The sequence below is a fragment of the Eptatretus burgeri genome, chromosome 8 (genome assembly GCF_056783735.1).
Source record: "Eptatretus burgeri isolate ZD-2024b chromosome 8, Ebu_testis_v1, whole genome shotgun sequence".
NCBI classification, from domain to species: Eukaryota; Metazoa; Chordata; class Myxini; order Myxiniformes; family Myxinidae; genus Eptatretus; species Eptatretus burgeri.
In genome coordinates this window covers 96,856,182-96,879,066 of record NC_140968.1, presented here as the reverse complement: position 1 = coordinate 96,879,066, position 22,885 = coordinate 96,856,182, and the positions used below count along the sequence as shown (strand labels likewise).

The window sequence follows — 22,885 nt, the reverse complement described above, 5'->3', positions numbered from 1 at the left end:
CTTACTCATTCCGTATTTGACGTGCCCCAACATTTTAGACACATTTTTCTTAGGTCGGCATACGCTGGCAAGATCGCCAAGGTGTGACTGCGATGTTGACACTTCCATTTCTACGGCAGTTATGATTTGAATCGTTGTGCGTCAGCCTTTTAATAGGCTACGTCACGACATCGTCGGCGATGCGTGCAACACGCTATGCCTAAGTTAGACTATCGTTGGGCATAGGTTGTGTAGGCCGACAACAGGTTCAGCATTCGTTGGTATAAGTGATCTATAACGCAACAAAACGTTCTGTGTCCGTTACTAATGTGTTATACATAAGACCAAGTCGCTATGAATACGTCCGAATCTTAAAAAAAAAACATCAAAAGTTCAACGTAAGCCAGCGTTTTACACAAATTTTAATACGTTGCCATCGCTGGCTAAAACGTCAAGGTGTGACTGGGCCTTGAGGTAGGTCGAATTTGACGAGCAACCCTATCCTGCGCGGGTGGGCAATTGGCACGATCGTGGTGAGGTTGAACCCCCACCCATGACTGGCCGTAGTTCCAAGGAGGGTCATGACTGAATTGTCCGTTCCGGTGGGCGAGACAGCCGCCATTCGAGTCAAGCGGCCGATCGCACGCCGGGCAGGCCAGAATTCATAACAATATATTGTTGTGGTTACCAAATTCGCAAACCACCATTCAGGTCCCTTAGGTGAGGTATCTCGGTAAGTACATGTGTAGTTAGGCCCAAACCCGTTGTCTAGTGGGAATACATGTCATTTATGCGTGCTGCGACTCTTCAGGATAGCCGTTTTTCTTTTACTATCTTTAATTTGGACCAACCGCCATTGTTACCACCACCAACCACCGCTTCACCACAACCGCCACGACCTTCACGTCACACCTCGCAACCGTCGCATCGCCACCGTTCTTGCGCCGCCTGTGGGTACCGGTGTTGGACTCGTGCAGGGCGCGCGCCGAACAGCGTGTACAAAATCACGGATTTTGTGCTTCAAAAACGGATCAAAAACGACACACGCCCACTTTTTGCCGTCCAATCGGTGAGCGAGGGGCGAATTGGCCCCGCCCCCAGGGCGTTGGAGGGCGATCGATATATGCAAATTTATGGATCAAAAAGCATTCACGCCCACTTTTTCTCGGGCCAATGGGGAGCGAGGTGAAAGGTCGAAGGGAGGGGGTCAAAGATGAGAGGGCGAAGCCACGGGGCTGATAAAAAGCGACCGTGTTCGTCAGTCCAGAGAGTAGTGGAGTAGGAGAGTCGAGAGGGAACAGAGAGTCAAGACCTCGCGGGCGGTGGAGTTGGCTAGAAGGAGCTGGTCGTCGTGTGCGTTGGAGTCGGAGCGGAGGGGACGGAGCAGTGGAGAGGCGGCGAGGGCAGACGAGGGGGTGCTCGCGTCGTGCAGGGAGCTGCACCCAGGGAGGCCGACAGCACGACCTGGCCGAGGTGGAGACGCTTGTCGCGGGACAATAAGAATCCTCTATACCCCGAGCATCAGCAACCCCCTCCTGTTTCCCCCCGCGCTGAGATAGTGCGACCAAGGGGGCCCCTTTCCCACCCCCTACCAGACACTGTCCGCGAGGCCCGCGGAGTTGAGGCACCATCGCCGCTCCGCATTTCATCACCAGACGGGTAGGCCGACCCGGTCTCGGCCTCAGGCCCGCCTCATCCTTGAGGGTATTCTTTCCTTGGTTTTGGGTATGTGTTGTCGGCGCCGTCTGTGACGTAAAATTGTATAAGTGTTGCCGTGTGCTCGTGTAATCGGTATTAGATCTGCATTGTCGCATTTGCTTTTGTGTAAATTGAATTGTGTTTTTCTTTTCTGTGTGCTTTTGGTGGAATTGAATATGTGTGCTTTCGTTCGTCGCGAATAAATGTGCTTTGTGTTGAACTGTTTCCCGCTTCGCTTCGTCATTTCTTTCATTGAATCCTCATCTTGCTTCACGTAAAGGGTTGGTAGTGGGCTGAATACGCCCGATAATTAATCGAACCGTCGAGGTCGACGAATAACACCGCTCGGTTATCCCGATAGTACGGAACGGGTCGCTTAAGTGGCCCGTGTCCGAAGTCGACCTGCGGCGAGGTGCGATCGCCCGGTCTACCCTCCGTGTGGGTACTTAGGTAGGTCGAATTTGGCGAGCAACCCTATCCCACGCGGGGGCTGATTGGCTCGATCGCGGTGAGACCGAAAGGTCCACCCGTGACTGGTTCCCGGCGTTAGTCCGAGAGGGTCACGACTGGATTGTCCGTCCGGTGGGCGACGTGCCGCGATTCGAGTTACGTGGCCGTCAGCACGCCGGCGGGCGCGAATCCGCAACAATATATATGTATATTTTTTTTACACACACACACACACACACACACACACACACACACACACACCCACACACACACACACACACACACACACACACACACACACACACACACACACACACACACACACACACACACACACACACACACACACACACACACACACACATATCTTGCATATTAAAAATGTAATACTGCTGCGTGCATAAGAAGCCTTCAAAGCCTGATTTTTCTGGTAAATCTCAGATGTCTTCCGAAGTTTCGCATTCGCATTTTGAATTATCCGAGCGAAATTACCACGATGTTCCGTATTATATATGCACATGAGCAGTTGACATGCTTTTGCTTCATGTACCATACGTAAACCAGTTCTATTGTTCTTTTTGGGAACGATCGAGCCAGCAGTCTAGCCAATACACCACCAAATAAATGAATGAGAAATTTCTATAATAAATGAAGGTTTTGTCCGTAATTAGCCAAGGTCGTCGCACAGCTGAATAGTGTGAAAATACAGAAGTGTCGCCCGTCATCATCATCAACAAACGGCTACTGTAGGGGTGTGTTCCATTACCGAGCAGGTTGAACAGCGCTTGCTAAGTGACTTAAGCACTCAAGCAAGCACTCCATCGATACTGTTCATAAGGAACGGCTGGCTTGGCAAGCGATAGCAAACTTATTGGTCATGGAACACACCCTAAGCAACAATTGCAGGATCACACAAAACGGTGCTAATTCTTGATATTGAAATGCAGACCGTGGACAAATTGCAATCTGTCTGAGCCGTACAACCATGATGTATTATGTGTGTCTGCACATAAACAGGAAGCAGGTTTTTGCTTCCTGTATGTAAGCTGGGTTATTTGTATTGAGCGACTGAGGCAGCAAACTGTTGCCAATTTACACTAAAGGGATGAGCTATTTGTATAATATACAAACATTTTTGTACGTAATTTTGCTTTAAGCCCGCTTTTTCATTGTTTCATGTAAGTAAGCTGGGTTATTTGTATTTACCGTTTGGTTATCAATTTATCCCACCCAAATGAAGAGATGAGTGATTTGTATGATAGAATGAAAGTTTTTGTACGTGACATCAACAAACGACTACTGCATGCAGCAATTGCAGCATCACACAAAATGGTGATAATTCCTGCCATTGCAATACAGCTCACTGCTGGGTCCCTCCAATTTGCCATTCAACAACATCAAAAATAGATGAAATTTATATATTTCTTGTCACCGATCTGCACAAAACACCCCACAATGACAGTGAAATCGTATTTTTAGAATTTTTTTTTACAAATTAACTTAAAAGGAAAAGCTGAAATGCCTTGCGTCAATGAGTATTCAACGCCCCCCCCACCCCCCTCCCCGAGTCAATACCCTGTAGAAGCGCCTTCGGCAGCGATTACAGTTTCAAGTCTTCTTGGATATGTCTGTATCAGCTTTACACATCTGGATTTGGGGATTTTCTCCCATTCTTCCTTGCATATTTGCTCAAGCTCTGTCAAGTTAGATGGGGAGTGTTGGTGAACAGCAATCTTCAAGTCTTTCCACAGATTCTCAATGGGATTCAAGTGTGGGCTTTGTCTGGGACACTCAAGGACTTTCACATTCTTGTTCTAAAGCCATTCCAATGTTGCTTTGGCTGTATGTTTGGGGTCATTGTCCTGTTGGAATATAAATCTTCACCACAGGTGTTTTGCACTCTGAAGCAGGTTCTCCTCAAAGAATTGCCTGCATTTGGCTCCCATTCATTGTTCCTTCTAACATTACAAGTCTTGCAGTCCCTGCTGCTGAAAAACATCCCGATAACATGATGCTGCCGCCTCCATGTTTCACGGTAGGGGTGGTGTTACATGGGTGATGAGCTGTGCTGGGTGTCTGCCAGACGTAGCACTTTGTTCAATTTTCATCTCATCACACCATGGAGCCTTTTACCTCATGCTCTCAGAGTCTTTGAGGTACCTTTTTGCAAACTCCAGGTGTGCTGTCATGTGCCTTCTTCTCAGGAGTGGCTTCTGTCTGGCCACTCTCTCATGTGTGAAGTGTTGCAGAGATTGTTTTCCTTCTGGCAGGTTCTCCCATCTCAGCTAAGTAGCTCTGTAGTTCTGTCAGAGTGGTCATTGAGTTCTTGCTCACCTCTCTGACCAAGGTATTTCTTGCTCAGTTTGGTTTGGACAGCCAGCTCTAGGAAGAGTTTGGGTAGTTCTATATTCTTTCCATTTCCTAATGATGGAGCTCACTGTGCTCTTGAGAACTTCCACCACTCTACAAATTGTTTTATACCCTTCCCAAGATCTATGCCTCCTCATAATTCTCGTCGTTCTATGGATAGTTCCTTGGACTTCATGGTAGAGTTTCTGCTCTGACATGCACTGTCAACTGTGGGACCTTATATAGGAAGGTGTGTTTCTTTCTAAATCATGTCCAATCAATTGAGTTGGCCACAGGTGGACTTCAATCAAGTTGTCGAGACATCTCAAGGATAATCAAAGGAAATTGGATGCATCTGAGCTCAATTTGGAGTGTCATAGCAAAAGGGTTCAATACTTATTTGATGCAAGACATTTCAGCTTTTCATTTTTAATTAATTTGTGACAATTTCTAAAAATCATGTTTTCGCTTTGTCATTACGGTGTATCTTGTATTGATCGGTGACAATTTCTTCTTTAATTTAATCCATTATAAATCCAGGCTGTAACACAACAAAATGGGACAAAAGTTGAGGGGTGTGAATACTTTCTGAAAGCACTGTATGTGTACGGCTGCTGCCTGGATGACTCCGAAAGACTGGCGTTTCTCTGTTACTTGCGGCCTCCAAGTTTCAGAATGAGTGTTCCTCGAATACTCAAAGGGGTAGCACGGCAGACAATAAATACGATCACTTTAAACTTTTTAATCAATCGACAACCAACCAGGTCATAACCTGCGACGTACAACAAAAGGAACTTTAAAATGCAATTTATTTAAAACCCACTGTTAAAATGTACTAATATCAATCAGTAATAATGCAATCACAATTCAATCAATAATTCATTAGTAACTGCAAACTTCCCACAGGAAATTCAAGTCATGGTCAATGCTTCATCAAAGTTACACACATATATGTCAATGCAGTTTCAAATGTTTAAACAACTCATTGCAAAGGCAATTTTCCTTTGACAAAGGCAACTATACACTCGTGTTGTAATACCCCCCCCCCCCCTTTTACCAGGATTCGTACCATGAATCAATGTTAGAATCTTGCATTGTCTGAACATGCAGTTTAGCCTTTTGCCATATCGAAACAACCATGCAGTTGAAGCGAGTATGAAAATGCCTCCGTACGCTGCTGGAGCTGGATCTCTGGTTCGCCTCCAAGATCACCTCCATGTCGCATCTGCTTCTCCTTCTCTTGATCGCTCCTTGCTTTACCTTTTTATGACAAACTCACAAGGTCAATCTTGAAGCAAGACGACACTTTGTCCGAATCCAAAGATTGACTAAAGTTTGATCATTGGCTCAGAACGTTGTTTTCCATAAACCTTTCACCCAATTTTTTTTCACGCTACCATACGAGTGCAATGCCCATTTTGACCAAGGCATTCAGCCTCAACACCAGTCATCTTCAAAGTTCTTTTGATCATCCATCTCGATGTCGTGATGCCAATGATGTATGCCGATGTCTGTGCACGGATCCTAACAGCATTTACATCTCATATAATTATAATTAATTCACTGTAACTCGAGTTGCCTTTATCCCCAAATTATCAGAATCATGTCTTTTACACAAAACTTACATTTCCAGTCATATAGGATTTACTAATCCGAAAAATATCAAAAAATAAAACACGGACGCCATCGACAACTCTCACCTCTGGCTGGATCTTCATGCCCAGGGTCATGTTCATGTAGTCTTTGTTTTAAATTCCTTCCAGTTTTACCAATGCAGAACTGGTCACCGTCTTTAACGTCGACAAACTCATGCTGTCAGATGGGACAGCCCACACATTGATGACTCACACTGCCTACGAGACACCTCGATGATGGTTCATAGCTAGGCTGAAATTTCAATCCAGGTAAGACTGCTCAGAAATGAGTGTGACCATTAATGTTATCTAACTTCATATTCTTATCGCTTCTTAACTAATTGACATCATATTTAAACTCTACAGATAAATTGGTACCGACACACAATGGCATATCTTTTTCATCAAGGTGCCGTGAAATCTTAAAGTCCACAATATAAATGCAGACAAGGCAACCGGTCATCTTAAAAAACAAACAAACAAAAAAAAATAAACATTTGTCCCCATCTGAATATTGCATTCCCTGAGATGGAGCAGTTAGGGTGGTGGGCTTGGGATCCTGGGATCCTGAGTTCAAATCCCACTAACTGTTGAATTAACACCAGGTGGGTTGACTCTGCCTGTTATCCTTCCGTGGTCGGCGAAATGAGTGCCAGCTTGCTGGTATCCTGTGTCGAAGTGGCGACCCGTACAGAATTGTGCCCAATAGCCGAGGACACTGCTTAAGCAACACCAACACTCTGCAAAAAGTCTGGTCCCAATCTCCTTAGATTTGACAGCCCAGTGGCGACCATGTTAACCGAGCAATCCTGCTGCCTCCAACTTTATCTTTTTAAGCACCGTATGTTCAACAAAAGTCTATTAAAACTCAGATATTAATAATCATTTTATTCTACAGTAATTGGATGAAAACTTTAATATTTTGAACGATTCTTTAGTTGTACAGGGTGATTAGATTTTTTTTTAATCAATTAGTTAATTTTTTTAATTTGAGAACCCTCAATCATTCTCATTCACTAAAAACTATATCGGTTAGGAACCTAATATTTTGCGTAAATGAAGCCCAACGTTACAGAAACACGAGAGATGATCCACGCAGTTGATCACCTTAAATCCACACAATTGAGCTTGTTGTGCTAAACGTCTCAGAGATTTATTTCGGGCTTGCTTCCTTTCTTTCCTGCACTTCATACACTTTCTTTGGTGTCACAACACTTGGCTGGTGCATGTGCTTTTTAACTTTCACACATCCTGTTTCCCTGAACTCCTTCACTAGTTTCCATATCACTGATTTTGAAGGTTTCATCTGACCACCAAAGCGATATACAATGTATGTACTGTATATATATATATATAATTTTGCAGTTTGACATTCCCTAAAGGATGCATTTTTGATGTAATGTTCGACAAGAAACTCACGTTCTTCCACAGTGAGCGCCATGGTGTGACTGAGTGAAAACCATTAAACGTCGCTGCCGGGTCACATGATGAATCGCATCACGTCTTTCTGTAACATTCGGCTACAGCTATGAAAAATATTTGGTTCCGAAGAGATATAGTTTTTAGTGGATGGGAATTATTTGGGGATGTCGAATTAAAAAAAAAAAAAAATAAATCACCCTGTATATCAGTTTCACAACATGAGTCCTTCAATTTCATGATGACAACAGTTTTACTCCTTAAGAAAAATAATAAAAATTCATGGTGATTAATAGTGGACAATTTGACATGATGCAAAAATGACCGGCAGGTATAAAACAATAACAGACAGACGAGATGAGAAAGAAAAATCACTTAACAGTGTGCTGCATTGTTGAATATCTGGACTGATGAGTGCGATTCAATGGTCAAAGACTATTTGACCGAGCTGTTAGCTTCAATTCCAGGTGGAGTAAAAAAAAAAAAAAGGGATGAAAAGAAGAATGATGAACTGAAAGTTTGGATTACATTGCAAATGCTTTGTGCTGTGATGTTCGTGCAGATGCGATTGGACCAACCAATCCCAGGCTCATTGATGACAGCCAAGCCCGCAAGCTTGCTGGGGAGCTCAAACGTTGCAGCTACTACGAGACATGTGCTACCTATGGACTCAACGTGGAGCGTGTCTTCCAGGACGGTATGATGTGCATACTTTTTTAACAATTTTTTTTGACATTTATTTCGGGATGAAATCTAACAAAGTTACAATTGAAGCTCTCAATTCAAGCCATAATTGTAAATATTATTTTTGCACTAACAACACTGTGATGTTGGATTGATAGGATATCTTTGAGCTGTCTCGTCTTGGTTGGATTCCCAACCCAATTATACACTGCCTTTGTAAGCAGAGTGTTGCATCAATGAGTGCGCCATCATTCAGAGGGATTTTAAGTCTGTTGTGCCATTTGCTATCAACTGCTAGTGGACATTAAAGTTTGTAGCATCTCTTTCACTAGAGTAGGTCATTGTGTGCTTTAATCTTGGAATCTAACCTACATAATCCTCCGACAGAGTGGCGACTTATCCAGGATTTATTCTCTACTATAGAAACCTTCATGGTTTGTCTTGGTGCTTTGATACTCAGTTTGGATTACATTGCAAATGTCTGTTGTCCCATGGAACTTTGAATGATTGAAAACACCCCTCCCTCCTGGAGCAGCCGAGGGGGCAGTGGGAGCCCCCCCTCTCCCCCTTTACCCAGTCAGATAACCTCCTCGATGCTGGCTGGTTACATGTTCATTATACTGAGCATTTGCACTGGAGGGCTTTGGTTTGGTTTCGTATTTTTGGTTTGGTCTTTGGTATTACAGATAATTTCAAACAAAAAGTGTTCAGTATACTGAACAAAGGAACTAAAGAGGATATAAATATGTGGGGGAGGGGGGGGAGGAGGGGAAGGTGGAGAACCTTCCCTGTTTGGGGAATCTTGCCCCTTGCTCTAGTTGCCTTTTGCAACCATAAATGCCATTCGGAAAAAAATATTCTACAACGTTAATCGAAGGTGAAAGAAAATGAAAAATATGGATAAAGCAAAGTAATAGCGATCGCAAAACAGGCCGGCCAACATGTTTTGCTTTTAGATCATATGCAGGATCCGTTTCAGGTGGTGATGTGCAGGCACTAAACACTGGTGACACTGTACAGGTGTGGTAAGGAATCAGTTCTGCAGGTGGGAGAAAAGTGAGTGTCAATGTGTGGATTTATCAAGTACAATTATGAAATTAACCTTTTGGGCCTCAAGGGCTGGGGTTGAGCAGATATAATCAAAAAGAACAATACAAGATAAGGAGAACAGCTCGAAGAATAAGATAAACCAATAATCTGTCTTCGAGCAAAAAGCACCAAGGCTTCCACCTTCAAACTCGCTGTACGAGAAGTCGATTCACATTATAATTTAGAAAGACAAGTAAGTTGCAGAAGCATCAATTTGCACTGCTGATGCCTATACTCAGCTCCTCGGAGAATCCAAAGGTGTGGCCAAAGGCCATCCACACATCAGGAATGGAAAATATGTGAAAAGATCTGTGACTTGCAGCCTACTTTATGAATATAATTGTGTCGGAGGCTATCTCCATAACTCAAATGTCAGGATGAAAGAGGTGGAAGGGGGAGTTTGTGAGGAGCGTAACAATGTGGAAAAGGGATTAAGATGAAATAACTGAACTCTTACAAATGATAATCACCTATTTTTTTTTTTTTATATTTTTTGTTGACTACTTAGTTTTGAACAACACAGGACTTGTGTAGTTATCTAGTTCCATCAAGTCATGGCTGAAGTCTGATGACATTCATGATCACATTTCTCCAAACATCCTGAACCTGCACTGCTTCCCGAAGCTCTGGCAAAGACGGCTTGGTTGCAGCCTTTATCCCATCCGTCCAGTACATTATACAAGGTCTGCCTTTTCCTCTTCCTCTTTCAGCCATACCCAGCATGGTTGACTTCTTCAGATTTTCGTTTTCTGCATTCATGATGTGTCCAACATATGACTGTTTCTATTTTACCATCAGTGCTTCTAATGGTGGTCTAATTTCTTCAAGCACCAATTTGTTTGTTCTTGCAGTCCGTGGATTTTAAACATTCATCTGCAACATCACATTTCAAAACGATTAATCTTCTTCCTTTCTTTCCTTTTTCACTCTCCAAGACTCACGTCAATACATTGCAACTGGAAATACCAGAACATTCACGATACCTCTCCAAAAGGACCATCTGGAAAACCCTTTCATCTACTTTCTCAACAATCCTCTTGAAGAAGTCCTTTCATTCAAGCTTCTGGGTCTCACCATCTGCCATGATCTTTCCTAGGAAAGCCACATTTCCAACCTGGCCTCCAAAGTCAGTCTGGGCATCCTCCATCGTGCAAAGTCCTTCCTCGGCACAACTGAGCTCCTGACCACACACAAAGCTTTCATCCACAGTCTGATGGAGTACTGCTCTCCCCCCTGGGCTGGTGCTCGCACCTGGCACCTTTCTCAGCTTTACGCTGTTGAAACCAAGGCATTTAGGATCATTGGTATCTCCCACGATGAGTCTGAGTCTTTCGGTCTCACTCTCTCACCGCAGGCAGATCGGTGGTCTTTCTGTCTTAAACCGTCTCTCCTCCAGCCTCGCCCCCCTGTCTGAGATATTTCCTCATGGTGCTCAAGGTCCACCAGCAACCCCCTTCTGGTAAAACTACCAAAATCAAGAATCACTGCTCACCCTCACTCTTTCATTGCTGGTTTGTTTGTTATTTGTATACACTGTCGAGTTTCGTGTGAAAGCTAACACACAGAATGTACAACAAGGGGAGCAGGAGATGAGAGGGGCTGGAGAGGGAAGGGGAAAAAAGTGGAACAGACATGAAGAGATCTGTGGAAGGGAGAGGGAAGTGGGGGGGGGGTCGGTACACAGGGTCAACAAGATGGGCACTACGGGGACTTTCAGGTCCTTACACAACAGGGACTCTCAGGAAGGAAAGCAGGGAATTTGAAGGAGGTGGATTTGGAGTGGGATTGAAGAGATTGTGGGAGTTTGTTCCAAAGGTAGGGAAAAAGAGGAATGAAAAAATGAAGGTGAGTAGTGATTCTTGATTTTGGTAGTTTTACCAGAAGGGGTTTGTTTTGTCACATCTTCGTCTTTCCAGATATTTTTCAATCCTGACATTGCTGTTCACCCCACACTAACATCTATATATTTCTCCTCCACGTTCTCTACTTCTTCAATCTTAGGACCCAGGAAGATGAAAGTTTCCACGATTTCCACATCATCATCTCCCAACATGAACACGTCGTTATTCTCAGTTCACAAGATTTTAGTCTTTTTTTTTTTAGGTTTATATAAAGATCGGCTTTTCACTTTCCTTTTTCACTGTCTGCAGCAGTTTCACCAACTACTCTTTCCTTTCTGCCAACAGAGTGGTGTCATCAGCATACCGTTGATTGATGATACATCTTCCTTCAACCCTGACTCCAGCCATTATGTCATCCATGTTTGATTTCCTCATGATGTACATGCTATACAGATTGAACAAGTAAGGGGAGAGAAGCACCCCTGTCTTTTCCAAATCCAAAAATCACACACGTCGGATGCTCTGACATCCCCATTGTCTCAGTATAATCCACATCAATTTATCATCAACACAATTAAAAGCTTTGCTCTAATCTATAAAAGAGATATACATCGTCCTTTGATATTTCTTTGCTTTTCCATGATCCACCGCAGATTTGCGATTTTTTTTTTTTTTTTTTTTTTTTTTTTTAATCTCTCGTACCTCTTTCTCTTCCTTACACCCACTAAGGAATGGGGTTGGCGATCATTTAATATAACCTTTTACATAGTTACAAAGGCTTAGGCACTACAGAGTGATAAAAAAAAATCCAACTTTCTTTTTTGCTTAAAACACTCCCTGACACTCACTGATGAACCTCTGAAAGTTTGATGAAGTTCCCTTTGGCCATCTCTGAGTAAAATGACGACTCGCACAGATATTCAGACACCGCTCTGTTTTATATATTAGACTTGTATAAAAGCCCATCAAAAATGACAGGTTGGAGTTATTTTATTTGAAATATTCAAGGAGACTGGAATATATGATGTTTCCGAGCAAAGAAAAGCATTTTTTTAAAGCACTACATGTACAAATGTGTCCCTATTTTCTTTATCTTCTGGGATGTTTTGCTTTGACGGTGCAGCCTCAGTCTGAAGCCTCGGTGTGTGCCAGTCTGTGTCTGTCTCAGTCTGTGCCAAAGTCTGAAGCCTCGGCCTACACAGGTGTGCTTGTATCTTATGTATTTATTAAACATCTTACGGATGTAAATGAACATCGTTTTACTCTGCGCATGTTACAAATCACGTACAGTAAATTTCACCTCCCGAAGTCTTGTATTTATTGTTTTTTTTTTTTTAAACACTTCTATACACCGCCAATGAGGCTCGGTTTGTAAGCCACCGTCTACAATTCAAATAGAAGAGACAAATTCATCTTTTGTGAAAAATGTTTTTCAAGTTTTTATATATATTTTTATTTTTATCCTCAAACTAGATCGTAGTGAACACAGTCGTGTTTAAAGATTGGCCTTTCAAACCCTACTCAAACTGTCCTTACGAGTACATGCCCATAAAAAAAAAATAAAAAAATTAATAAATAAATATTCAAAGCGCGAGCAACAAACAACAACCAAACAGGCCGTTTCGTCGCTCTCACATGCCCGTACGTGCGTGGCGCGGATGTTCCCATATTATTCGCAGTTACGATTATTCGCAATTTAGTTTTAATACCCAATTATTCAATTAGCGCCAACGTATTTTACCTTTTCGCAATGTCGTGGCAAGGAAAAACAAAAAGAGAAGAGAAGAGAGAGAAAAAAAAATTACTTCCTGGTTCGGAGCATACCAGCACTCTGATGTTACCGAAATTTATGCACCGTCTAATATGAAAATGATCATAACGGGGCATTATGTTTATCTATAAATGCGCATAAGAAATCGAGAAATTATTAGAATACACGAAGTCATCATTATCCGGAAGCCCGTACGTTGTAACCAGTAATGGGGAACGCGGCTGAGCTTCCCTTCCCCATCGGCCACGCCCACGCAACGTGTCTTGTCATTGGTTTGGTAAATAAATGGCCATAACTTGGGAAGCACTTGTCCGATTAATATCAAACCTTGAAAAGGCACATCCTCAGGTCCCCAGCAATATACCTGGCAAGTTTCAATTAGATCGGACCAGTGGTTGTCGAGAAAAGGCGGACACACACACACACACACACACACACACACACACACACACACACACACACACACACACACACACACACACACACACACACACACACACACATTGCTGGAATTATAGATAGATGAAGGACCTAGTCAAAAAAATGGGGGAAAAAGGGAAAAAATTGTACAAAATGTTTTTTTTTTCCAGATGAAAAAGAAACATATTAAATACTGGGTTTTGGAACGTAAACAAGGAAAAAAAATAGGTTCTGTCCTGGCGTATTGCAGCTTGGCTGCCGGGTAGCTATCATTTCTTTGGAAGCGCAGCTGTGCCACTGATGCCGTTCCCCTTTACCAGTATACTGGTACTAATTTCACAGACCTCGGAAGGATGACAGGCTGAGTCAACCCCACCTGGTGTTAATTCAGCAGCCAACGGGGCTTGAACTCAGGACCCTAGGATCCTAAGCCAGCCACCCAAACCACTAGGCCAACACCAGGCTATAAAAAAGGTGAAAATATAATTTAAATAGCCAGTTTCGAACAAAAAAAAGGAAATAAATCGGAGAAAGATATATTTTAAATGCCAGTTTTTGAATTAAACAAATAGGGAAAAATAGCAGCAAATCTGGTGTAAAAAACACAAAGTCCAGGAAAATTGTGATAAAATAGCACTGCAACCAGCAAAATCTCCAAAATAGGAAATATACAAACACACATTGTGTGGCATTACATTCACCCCTGGCTCATTTTTTTTTATAAAAGCCTGGTGTTGGCGTAGTGGTTTGGGTAGCGGCTTGGGATCCAAAAGGTCCTGAGTTCAAGCCCCGTTGGCCGCTTGAATTAATACACCAGGGGGTTGACTCAGCCTGTCATCCTTCCGAGGTCGGCGAAGTGAGTACCAGTGTACTGGGCCCGGTGTATGCCCCGGTTAAAATAGGTGTACCATATCCCTGTGTCGTAAGAGGCGACCAGGGTTGTGTCAGGAAGGGCATCCGGCGTAAAACCTGTGCCAAATCACTATGCGGATCATACGGATGATCCGCTGTGGCGACCCCTAACGGGAGCAGCCGAAAGAAGAAGAAGAAGAAGAAGAAGAAGACGACATTGTGTTTTATATAGGTAGATTGTTTCGATGTGTTTTCAAGATCGTATCTGGTCGGAGTTTTTCATTTTTTTCACCTATCTGAATTGGACACATTTTTGCCACAATGAGTTAATGATCTGTCCCACACTCTGCACCTGACAGAGTATTGGCAGATTGCACAGCACTTCTCCATCTTCTTTTGATTATAATGTAGTCAATCTGATTTCAATGTTGCCCATCAGATGAAGTCCTAATGTACATGCTACGTTTGGGTTGTTTGAACCACGTGTTTGTAATTAGGAGATCATTCTCCACAAGGAACTCTAACATTCACCCCTGGCTCATTTTGGATATGAAGTCAGTGCTTTACTGCAATCCCTGGTGCTCCTGTTTCTCCGATATTTGCATTCCAGTCTCCCATAGTAATTAAAACATCTCCTTTAGGCATCTGTTCTAGTTTCTGCAACTTTTCATAAAAATCTTCCACATTTTCTTCATCTGCAGTTGAAGTTGGAGCATATATCTGGATGATGGTGGTGTTCACTGGATGTTTTTTGAACCTCACTCGTATTAGCCAATCATTGACTGGTTAGACCCTGCCGTCTTCTCTTTGCAAATTACTGCCGCTCCTTTATATTACGGGTTTGGTGACCAGAAAAGAACACGATAATTGCCAGATTGAAAGTTCATTCAAAGTTCAAAAAAAAATGTCAGTCCATCCTAATGAAACAGAAGACCATGAAGGAACCCGAAGAACTAAAGAGCAAAGACGGAGTCATCAGGAGGAACCTGGATAGGATTCGGGTTTCAGTCGCTACTCCTCGACCCTCAAACCCATCCAGGCGCAGCCAAGTGAACCTTATGGAAAAAAATATCTGCAAGAATTCACTTCTGCTTCGAGAGGTAGATAATAGAAGAGAGAAATGGAGAGTGAAAGGGATGAAAGAGAATATAAAACAAGAATTAGAATGAATAAAGAGAATTGTGAAAAAAATTAGAGAGTAATGTGAAAGGAACAAATAAAGATGTAGGGAAGAACCCGGACAGACAGATTTCAGCAGTTACTCCCCAGGCTGACTTAATTAACTTCTCACTTATCCCCCAAATTTCAGTTCTCTCTCCATCTCTCTTTATAACATCTAACTTTTCCTGATTTATTGACCTTACATTTCATGTCCCAAATTTGTGAACGATTGAGAAATTGAGAGTTTGACCGTCAGTCCTGACGACCTCATGCAGCAACTGGATTTCCTTGCGGGTTTGATCCAGTCCCATTGTAACAGCCAGTCCTTAAAACACTTTCCTCTTCTCCAGTAACCATTTGGGTGCTTTCAACCCTGGGGGAGGGGGGGCTCATCATCCAGCACCGTAGCTTTATCTCTCAGACTGATTAAGCTGATTGTTGACAATGACTACCCTCAAAGATTGTGATGACACAGAAGAAGAAGCAACTCTACATCAGGCCTTATTCTGTACAAGTGAATTATGTCTATTTGATTTAGTCAGGAGGCCCAATGCAGAATAGTGTACGACCCTGCTGATTCCGTGTTAGAATAGTGCAACAGGTGTAAATTGACTGTCCAGACACACAGAAACGTGAATCAACTTGTTGCCAACTCTGGATATGGATAGTATGGCCGCCATGACAGTTTACAAAATGGTCGCCATTAAATACACTTTTCGTCATATTTCAGCCGCAAATTGACATGAAATTACAAAATTAGGGTCGATTTCCATGTTTTTGAGCGTGCCTGAGCTGATGGGAGTATAGAAAAAAACATTGCTCCATCCATTTTCTAAAAATAATATGACTTGTTTTTCACTATATTATTTTTAAAGAAATGTTCAGGCTCGAATTAGAATGTCTGATTATACAAACCACAATCAATGAATTTTACAACTTTGCTATAAAATGAACCTAAACTACATAACTGTGTGTTTTTCTGTTACCCAGGACTAACTGAAAAATGAAAGCCGCAAGATTTCTCACAGGGGGTTCAAGGGATCGAGAAGAAGAAGAGCATGTAGACTGGAATAAATGCTTTATTTGCCAGGACAGTTCAAAAACTAGCAAGTCAACGCCACTTCGAAAGACTACAATCGTTGGTGTGAAAACTGTAGCTGAATGTTGCAAAGAAAGAGAGAAATATAATGACACTAAATATGTTGACTCATTCTCAAGAATCAGAAAATATTCTGTACTGGAGCACGTCGAAAAGATTCAATGGCACAAATTCTGCTATAGTGACTTTACTCACGCACAAAAAATAGACAGACTGAAGTCAAGGATTCAGCCACAATCTGTGACTTACGCAGAAGAGATACCCAAAGGGAACACTACAGCATGCTGTTATTGAATGATTTTGGAATTGAGGCTGGAGCCTACAAAAGCTACAATTTCAAGCAGAAAGTGGAGGTTCACTTTGGTAGTGACAAGGTGACATTCGTGCAGCCATTGGATGTCACAAAACCCCTCATAGTTGCGTCCTCAACTGTGACAAAGTTTGCCATGAGAACCGCCGTGAATGATTTATCTGAAGAAGGTGAAAGTTCTGAAGAAGATGAATTGGCCCAGTGCAGTCTGCCTCATCATGAGAACGAAATCCTTAGCTGGATCTTCAGAGTGGGCATAAAGATTTACAGTGACGTAAAACACTCTCCAGGGCATAGCATTATCGGTGGACTGAACACAGAAAATGCAGAGCAAATTGTACCTGAAACCCTGTACATGCTTGTAAAGCTTCTTTGTGGTGGTGACAGCACTGACAAGATGGACAATGAAGAAGCGGATGAGACAGATACCAAGAACAAAGTTCTGAGCATCTGCCAAGACATTATTCATGTGGCTTCAGGAGGCAAAAAACTGACCCCCAAACACCTGGGCCTTGGCCTTGCTCTTCACCAGGCTACACGCTCAAAAGAACCACATCTACCTGCACCTGAGAACTGTGGGTGGGAACAGGTCGTCAAAGATGGCAACGAGACATTTCAGCCGCGACTCATGACTGCACAGCCTATTACTGCTTACTGTGTAGAACTGACGACATGCAAATGCCGTGGGTCATGCTCAACTCGACGGTGCAAATGTACACGGAATGGACTGCCTTGCATGAAAGCATGTGGATGCAAAGCCCTTTGTAGGAACCCGTTCAATGTACAAACCGATCAATAGCTCTGAAAATTGTACTTGGGTGTTCTCACAACACTTTTCTGCAAAGCAACGTAATTTTGTGTTAGAAAGAATCTGACAGCTGTTGAAATAACCTTTGACTGACTGTAAACCCATCTCCATCAATAGTGCTAAACATTTTCTTTTTCACATTTGTTGCTCGTATGTGCATTTTCAATTTCGTCTTTAAGTTGTCAATTATGTGAAAAGTTGTGATCCAGTACAAAAATAAAGCACAAAATAGTGTTCCTCGTGTCAGATTACATAGTATTTCACAATCATGACAAATTTCTGGCTAGTACAATTTGCAGTAAGAAAAAGACTAAATCTGATGGCGGCCATTTTGATTACTGTCATGGCGGCCATAATATTCAGATGCAGACTTGGCAACAAGTGGAACTAGACTTGGTCATGCCTAGACTCTTCAAAAACACCAGTTGCACCATTCTAACATGAAATCAGCAGCAAACCTATTTTCTAGGCAAGCTACAGATTTTGGCTTCTAGACTAATTCCAAGTTGATGAAAAATGCGACCACTGACAACTGTACATTGTTTTTCAAAAACAAAATGCATTCATTGTGTTGAATTGAACAGACTTTTGGCAATGCCTAATCATGATTATAGTGTGGCCCAAGGTGCAAATCCCATGTGTTGTGATTTCCTCCCCTTCACTCCTCCCCCATGTCCTTTTCTTTCATAGAGTACATTATTGTATCACAATATCATTGCATTTTATTTATGTTGCAGCTTATTTCATGAATCTTAAATAATATACAAAAAACACTAACAAAGGGCATCCATTTAAGGTATGTGATACAACCAAAACAAATCGACCTGAAGGCATCAAATACATAATGGAGCATAAAATGTAATAACAGGTGAAGGTGATGGATCTGCACAATGGAAAATCCATTTTATAATTTACCACTAGAGTCGGTGGTCATCCAAAATCTGGGCAACCATCAGAACCTAATGTAGACACATGGGACAAAGAGCAGTGCTGGGCCGGTGATGGTTGGTTCAAGGCTGTTGATAAATGAGGCTTTGAACATAGATAACCACAGCGTTACTGCAAGGTCATGGATGTTGATGAATGTTGAGAGTGGCATTACATTCCCTCAAATGCTGACATCCACTGCTCATGAAAGGCTACCCTGGTGGTTTATAAGAAGGATGAAGGAACTGCGTTCATTATTACTTGGCAAAAATATATAAAAATTTTTGACAAAAAAAATTAATCACTTCCGTTTGTCTGTTCGCTCACCTTTAATCGCCGACGGGTCACAATTTTAAAGCGATCTTCAAGAAACTTCACCAAATGGTGGAGTTGATGTCGCAACAGAATCCGATTTATTTTTGAGGACAAAAGGTCATCATAGGTCAAAGGTCAACAACTTTTTGAAATCTCTAACATCCTCAATTTTCATCTAATTGACTTCATATTTGAAGATGATTTGCACATCAGATCAATGAATTCAATCAACTTATTTTTTTAACAGCAAAAGGTCAGCATAGGCCTGATTTCTAAAATTGAGAGATAGGGCCAAAAACTATTTGCTGTATATCCTGATATCTCAAAAAGTTGTGGACAAGTTATAACAAAACTAGGTTGGATGAGTTGGTTAGGTGACAAGAACAAGCCGATTCGATTTTGGTTCAGATACAGCCCATCAGTTGGATACAAAATGTAAACTGTTCAGCCTGGTGGAGGTATACGCTCTACCGAGTGCCGTTCTACTTTGTTCTCTTTTGCCGTGTCGCTGTACGAGTGATTTTTCATTTGATCTGGTTGCTTGTTTGTTGAAGTAGCATCAATTGTCCGATTGTAATTGTTGACGATGACAGTGGCCCAGAAGATTGTGATGACACGGAAGAAGCAGCAACTCTCCATCGGGCAGTGCAAGTCGCTACCAAGCTCCCCAAGCCATGCGTCATTGTGTGCTGGTGGAATGCTGGGAGCAAACATGGCACAGGTTTGGTACACACTAGGGAATAATCACAGCATTTGGGTTGAATTATTCAATGGAATATGGACTCGCCCTCCAGGTGTATATATCCTTCAACCTTCAACTTGTCTGTAGACTCTCAACTTGATTCCGAATAATTAATGCTTGTGTATATTCATATATATATATATATATATATATATATATATATATATATATATATATATATATATATATATATATACATACATATTATTCAGGTACCTTACTATGACACAATTTTGAGAAGCATCATTGTTCACATGGAAAAATGATGTTGTCAATATAACAAAATTATTACGATTATTGCAATGTATTTAATAGCTGCACACACATTTTATGATTGCCATCTTTATGACTGAACTCTGTTGCTCAGATCACGGCAGGTGTTGAAGGTATCGGCATCCTTCGAGCTGGGACATCTGGTGGCACTCTGAGCGATTGCTCCTCATCGGTTCCTTCAACTCCAAGCAGTAGCCAACGGGAGCTGCGAATTGATCCTGCAGCTGCCGGTGGTACGCCGACACCTATCCGCAAACAATCCAAGCGACGATCCAATATCTTCACCGTGAGCATTACAACAGCGGTCTTTCCGAGCACTTGTGGAGTCGGCCGGAGAACGTTTTTCACCCAAGTCTTTCATCAACCGGATGGCCAGGCTTGACATTCGACTGAAGATGATTTGGGGAGGAATTTGTAATGTGTTCAAGGTGCTGGCAGTACTCTTCAAGAAAGACACAGTGGGATCTTTAATGTCCACAAACTAATACTAGCAGATGAGACACAAAGCTTACCCTCCATCTAATGCACTTTGTGTTCCAAATCTCTGCCTGCAATGTACCATTCCAACAGTTTATAGTTGGATTGGGAATTGAGCCCAGTCTAGATAGCTCGAAGCTAAGTGTGATACTTCTGAACCCTCCTGTGGGATGGTTCCCTTCGTAATATATAGAAATAATACAATAGTGTCCATCCGTCCAGGTTCCTATCTCCTTTGTCACTGCTTCGTGTGTCATCACCAAACTTCACAGGCATAATTAGAGATGTCTTGCAATTCTGCTTCTGGCAACTAAGTTTACATCTAACTTTTATTCTGTTCAGCCCAGTTGAAAGTAGATTTTTGTCAAAATGTTTGCCATGCCAAAAGGCATCACAGCATTCCAGTGTACTGCACATCATTTTAGGGCCAACAGTCATGAGATTGTTGTTGTGTCCATTTATTCCATTCATCGTGGGATTATTATTGCTATTCTTATATGTTGTTATACAGGGTGTCCAATCCAAATTCAAACTAAAAAAAAAAACTAGAATGACAATCTTTGATGTCACGACGTCACCAGTATGCCTCCGCCCACATTATTATTTCATTATGCATACTTGTACCAAGTTTGATTTAAATCCCTGAACCCCGATTTAAAATATTAAATAGTTCTGGCTGCCAGACCATGCGTCCGATCAGGTTGAAATTTAAAACATATATTCCACGTCTCCCAGATCATAACTGTGATGTTTCAAATTGATTGATGAAGCGGTTCAAGGGAAAGACTTTTTTCAGAAAATAATTTCGTTCAAGCCAATATGGCTGTTAGACAATGGGTGGCCGATCATGTCTGGAGTTTCGCGTTGACCGGATAAGGTTTCTTGTCTAACATGGCTGCGAGAGCATGTGACCAACGTTTAAATTTTCAACAAATATTCCCCATGCCGAGTAGATCATATTAAAAAAAATAGTTCTCTGAAACCACTCAGCCTTTTGATGGATGGGAGGCTTTGCAGTGATGATCCACTGCCATTGCTGCAAATATTTTATCTAACAATGACCTCATCAATCACATGGTGGTTTTAAGGGTATAATTAAACAATTATTTATCTGAAACCGTTTAAACTGTCATTACTAGACTTTGCACTTATGATCCACTGTACTTGTTACATGAATTTGACTTCAAATGACATCAGTCACCTGGTGTGGCAGCCACATTGGTTTCCAAGAAAATGTTTTTTTTTAATGTTTCAGAAACTGCTATTGTGATTGATGCAAAACTTTGCAGTTGTGAGCCCACCGCCCTTGCTCCATGTAACGCAATATGTTTCACATTGATCTGTTAAGTGGTTTTGGAGAAAAAGGTTTTTTTTATTTTTGGTTTTCAAACTAACATGGTCACCAAACCACGTTACCTATGACATTGAAAATTTGGACTCCGCCCATGATTTGGTATGTCCATGATTTGGTGATTTGGTCCGCCCATGATTTGGTGGAGGATCACATGTGTGAAGTTTCGTTTTGATCAGATAAGGTTCGTTTTTCTATCCAATATGGCTGAACCACTACATGACCTATGACATCATCATTTCCTCACTGTATGTAGCTATATTGTTCGATGATTATTAGTAAATTTTGCTTTGATCGGATAAGCGGTTCCAGAAAAAACATTATTTAATCTTTTTCTTCAATCCAATATGGCCATGGAACCACGTGGCATCAATTATTCTTTGTCATCTTAGTATCTGCAAGACATGTTGAATACGTGTGTTGAGTTTCCCCTCAATCTGTCCATCCATTCTGGAGAAGATTTTTGAAGGTTTTAGGGTAAATCCAAGTTGGCTGACAGACCATGTGACCTATGACATTATAGTTGTCAAACTTTATTCAACATAGCAAGTCGATCATTTATGTGCAGTTTCACTTTGATCTTTCAAGTGCTTCTGGAAAAGAAGATTAAAAAAAATATATATATATGGCTGCCAAACGACATGACCGATGACGTCATAATTTTTTTTGTCTGTCAACTAATCTATCCCTAGATGAACGTCTTAACTTTTCATACTGATCGAATGCAGCGTTCTACATGTCGAATTTTGACCGGGATACCACTTGATCAATGACGTCATAGTCAAATCACTCTTATTCCATGATTTGAGTCGTCTCAACCGCATGTTGTCTGAGTCGTTGTCATTTGACCATGTACCGCATGCAGAGTCGTCATCAGATGCCAAATTTCAATTTTTCCCATGGTGCGGTTTAGGAGATAGACGTCCAAAGTTTTTCCATTTTTCCAACATGGCTGCCACCCCACATGACCTATGATGTCATAATTATCATTAAAAAATTCTGCACGAGTTGTCGCATCGATGATGAAAATTTTGTGTCAGATAAGCAGTTGCAGAGAAAACAGAAAACATTCACATGGAAGTACGTACGTACGGACGGACGAACAACCCGAAAACATAATGCCACCAGCAACTTCATCACTGGATGTCATGAGATCCAGCAATGTCGTTTGCTGTATAGGAAAGAAAATTTCTAAAAGTTTTATTGTCATGGTTTGTCAAGATCATCATCCAAAGC

The 22,885-nt window shown here is 41.8% G+C and overlaps 1 protein-coding gene across 7 annotated transcripts in view; it reads left to right on the top strand.

Moving 5' to 3' along the window:
* The window catches only part of LOC147022337 (arf-GAP with GTPase, ANK repeat and PH domain-containing protein 1-like), a 185,509-nt gene that overhangs the window by 106,637 nt on the left and 55,987 nt on the right, over positions 1-22,885 (top strand). For all 7 annotated transcript variants that reach the window (XM_085893112.1, XM_085893110.1, XM_085893114.1 and 4 more), the window contains 3 exons: positions 8,092-8,226; positions 19,400-19,527; positions 19,916-20,107. In XM_085893112.1, the coding sequence (XP_085749238.1) occupies positions 8,092-8,226; positions 19,400-19,527; positions 19,916-20,107 (455 nt within the window). The remainder of the gene's footprint in view (positions 1-8,091; positions 8,227-19,399; positions 19,528-19,915; positions 20,108-22,885) is intronic.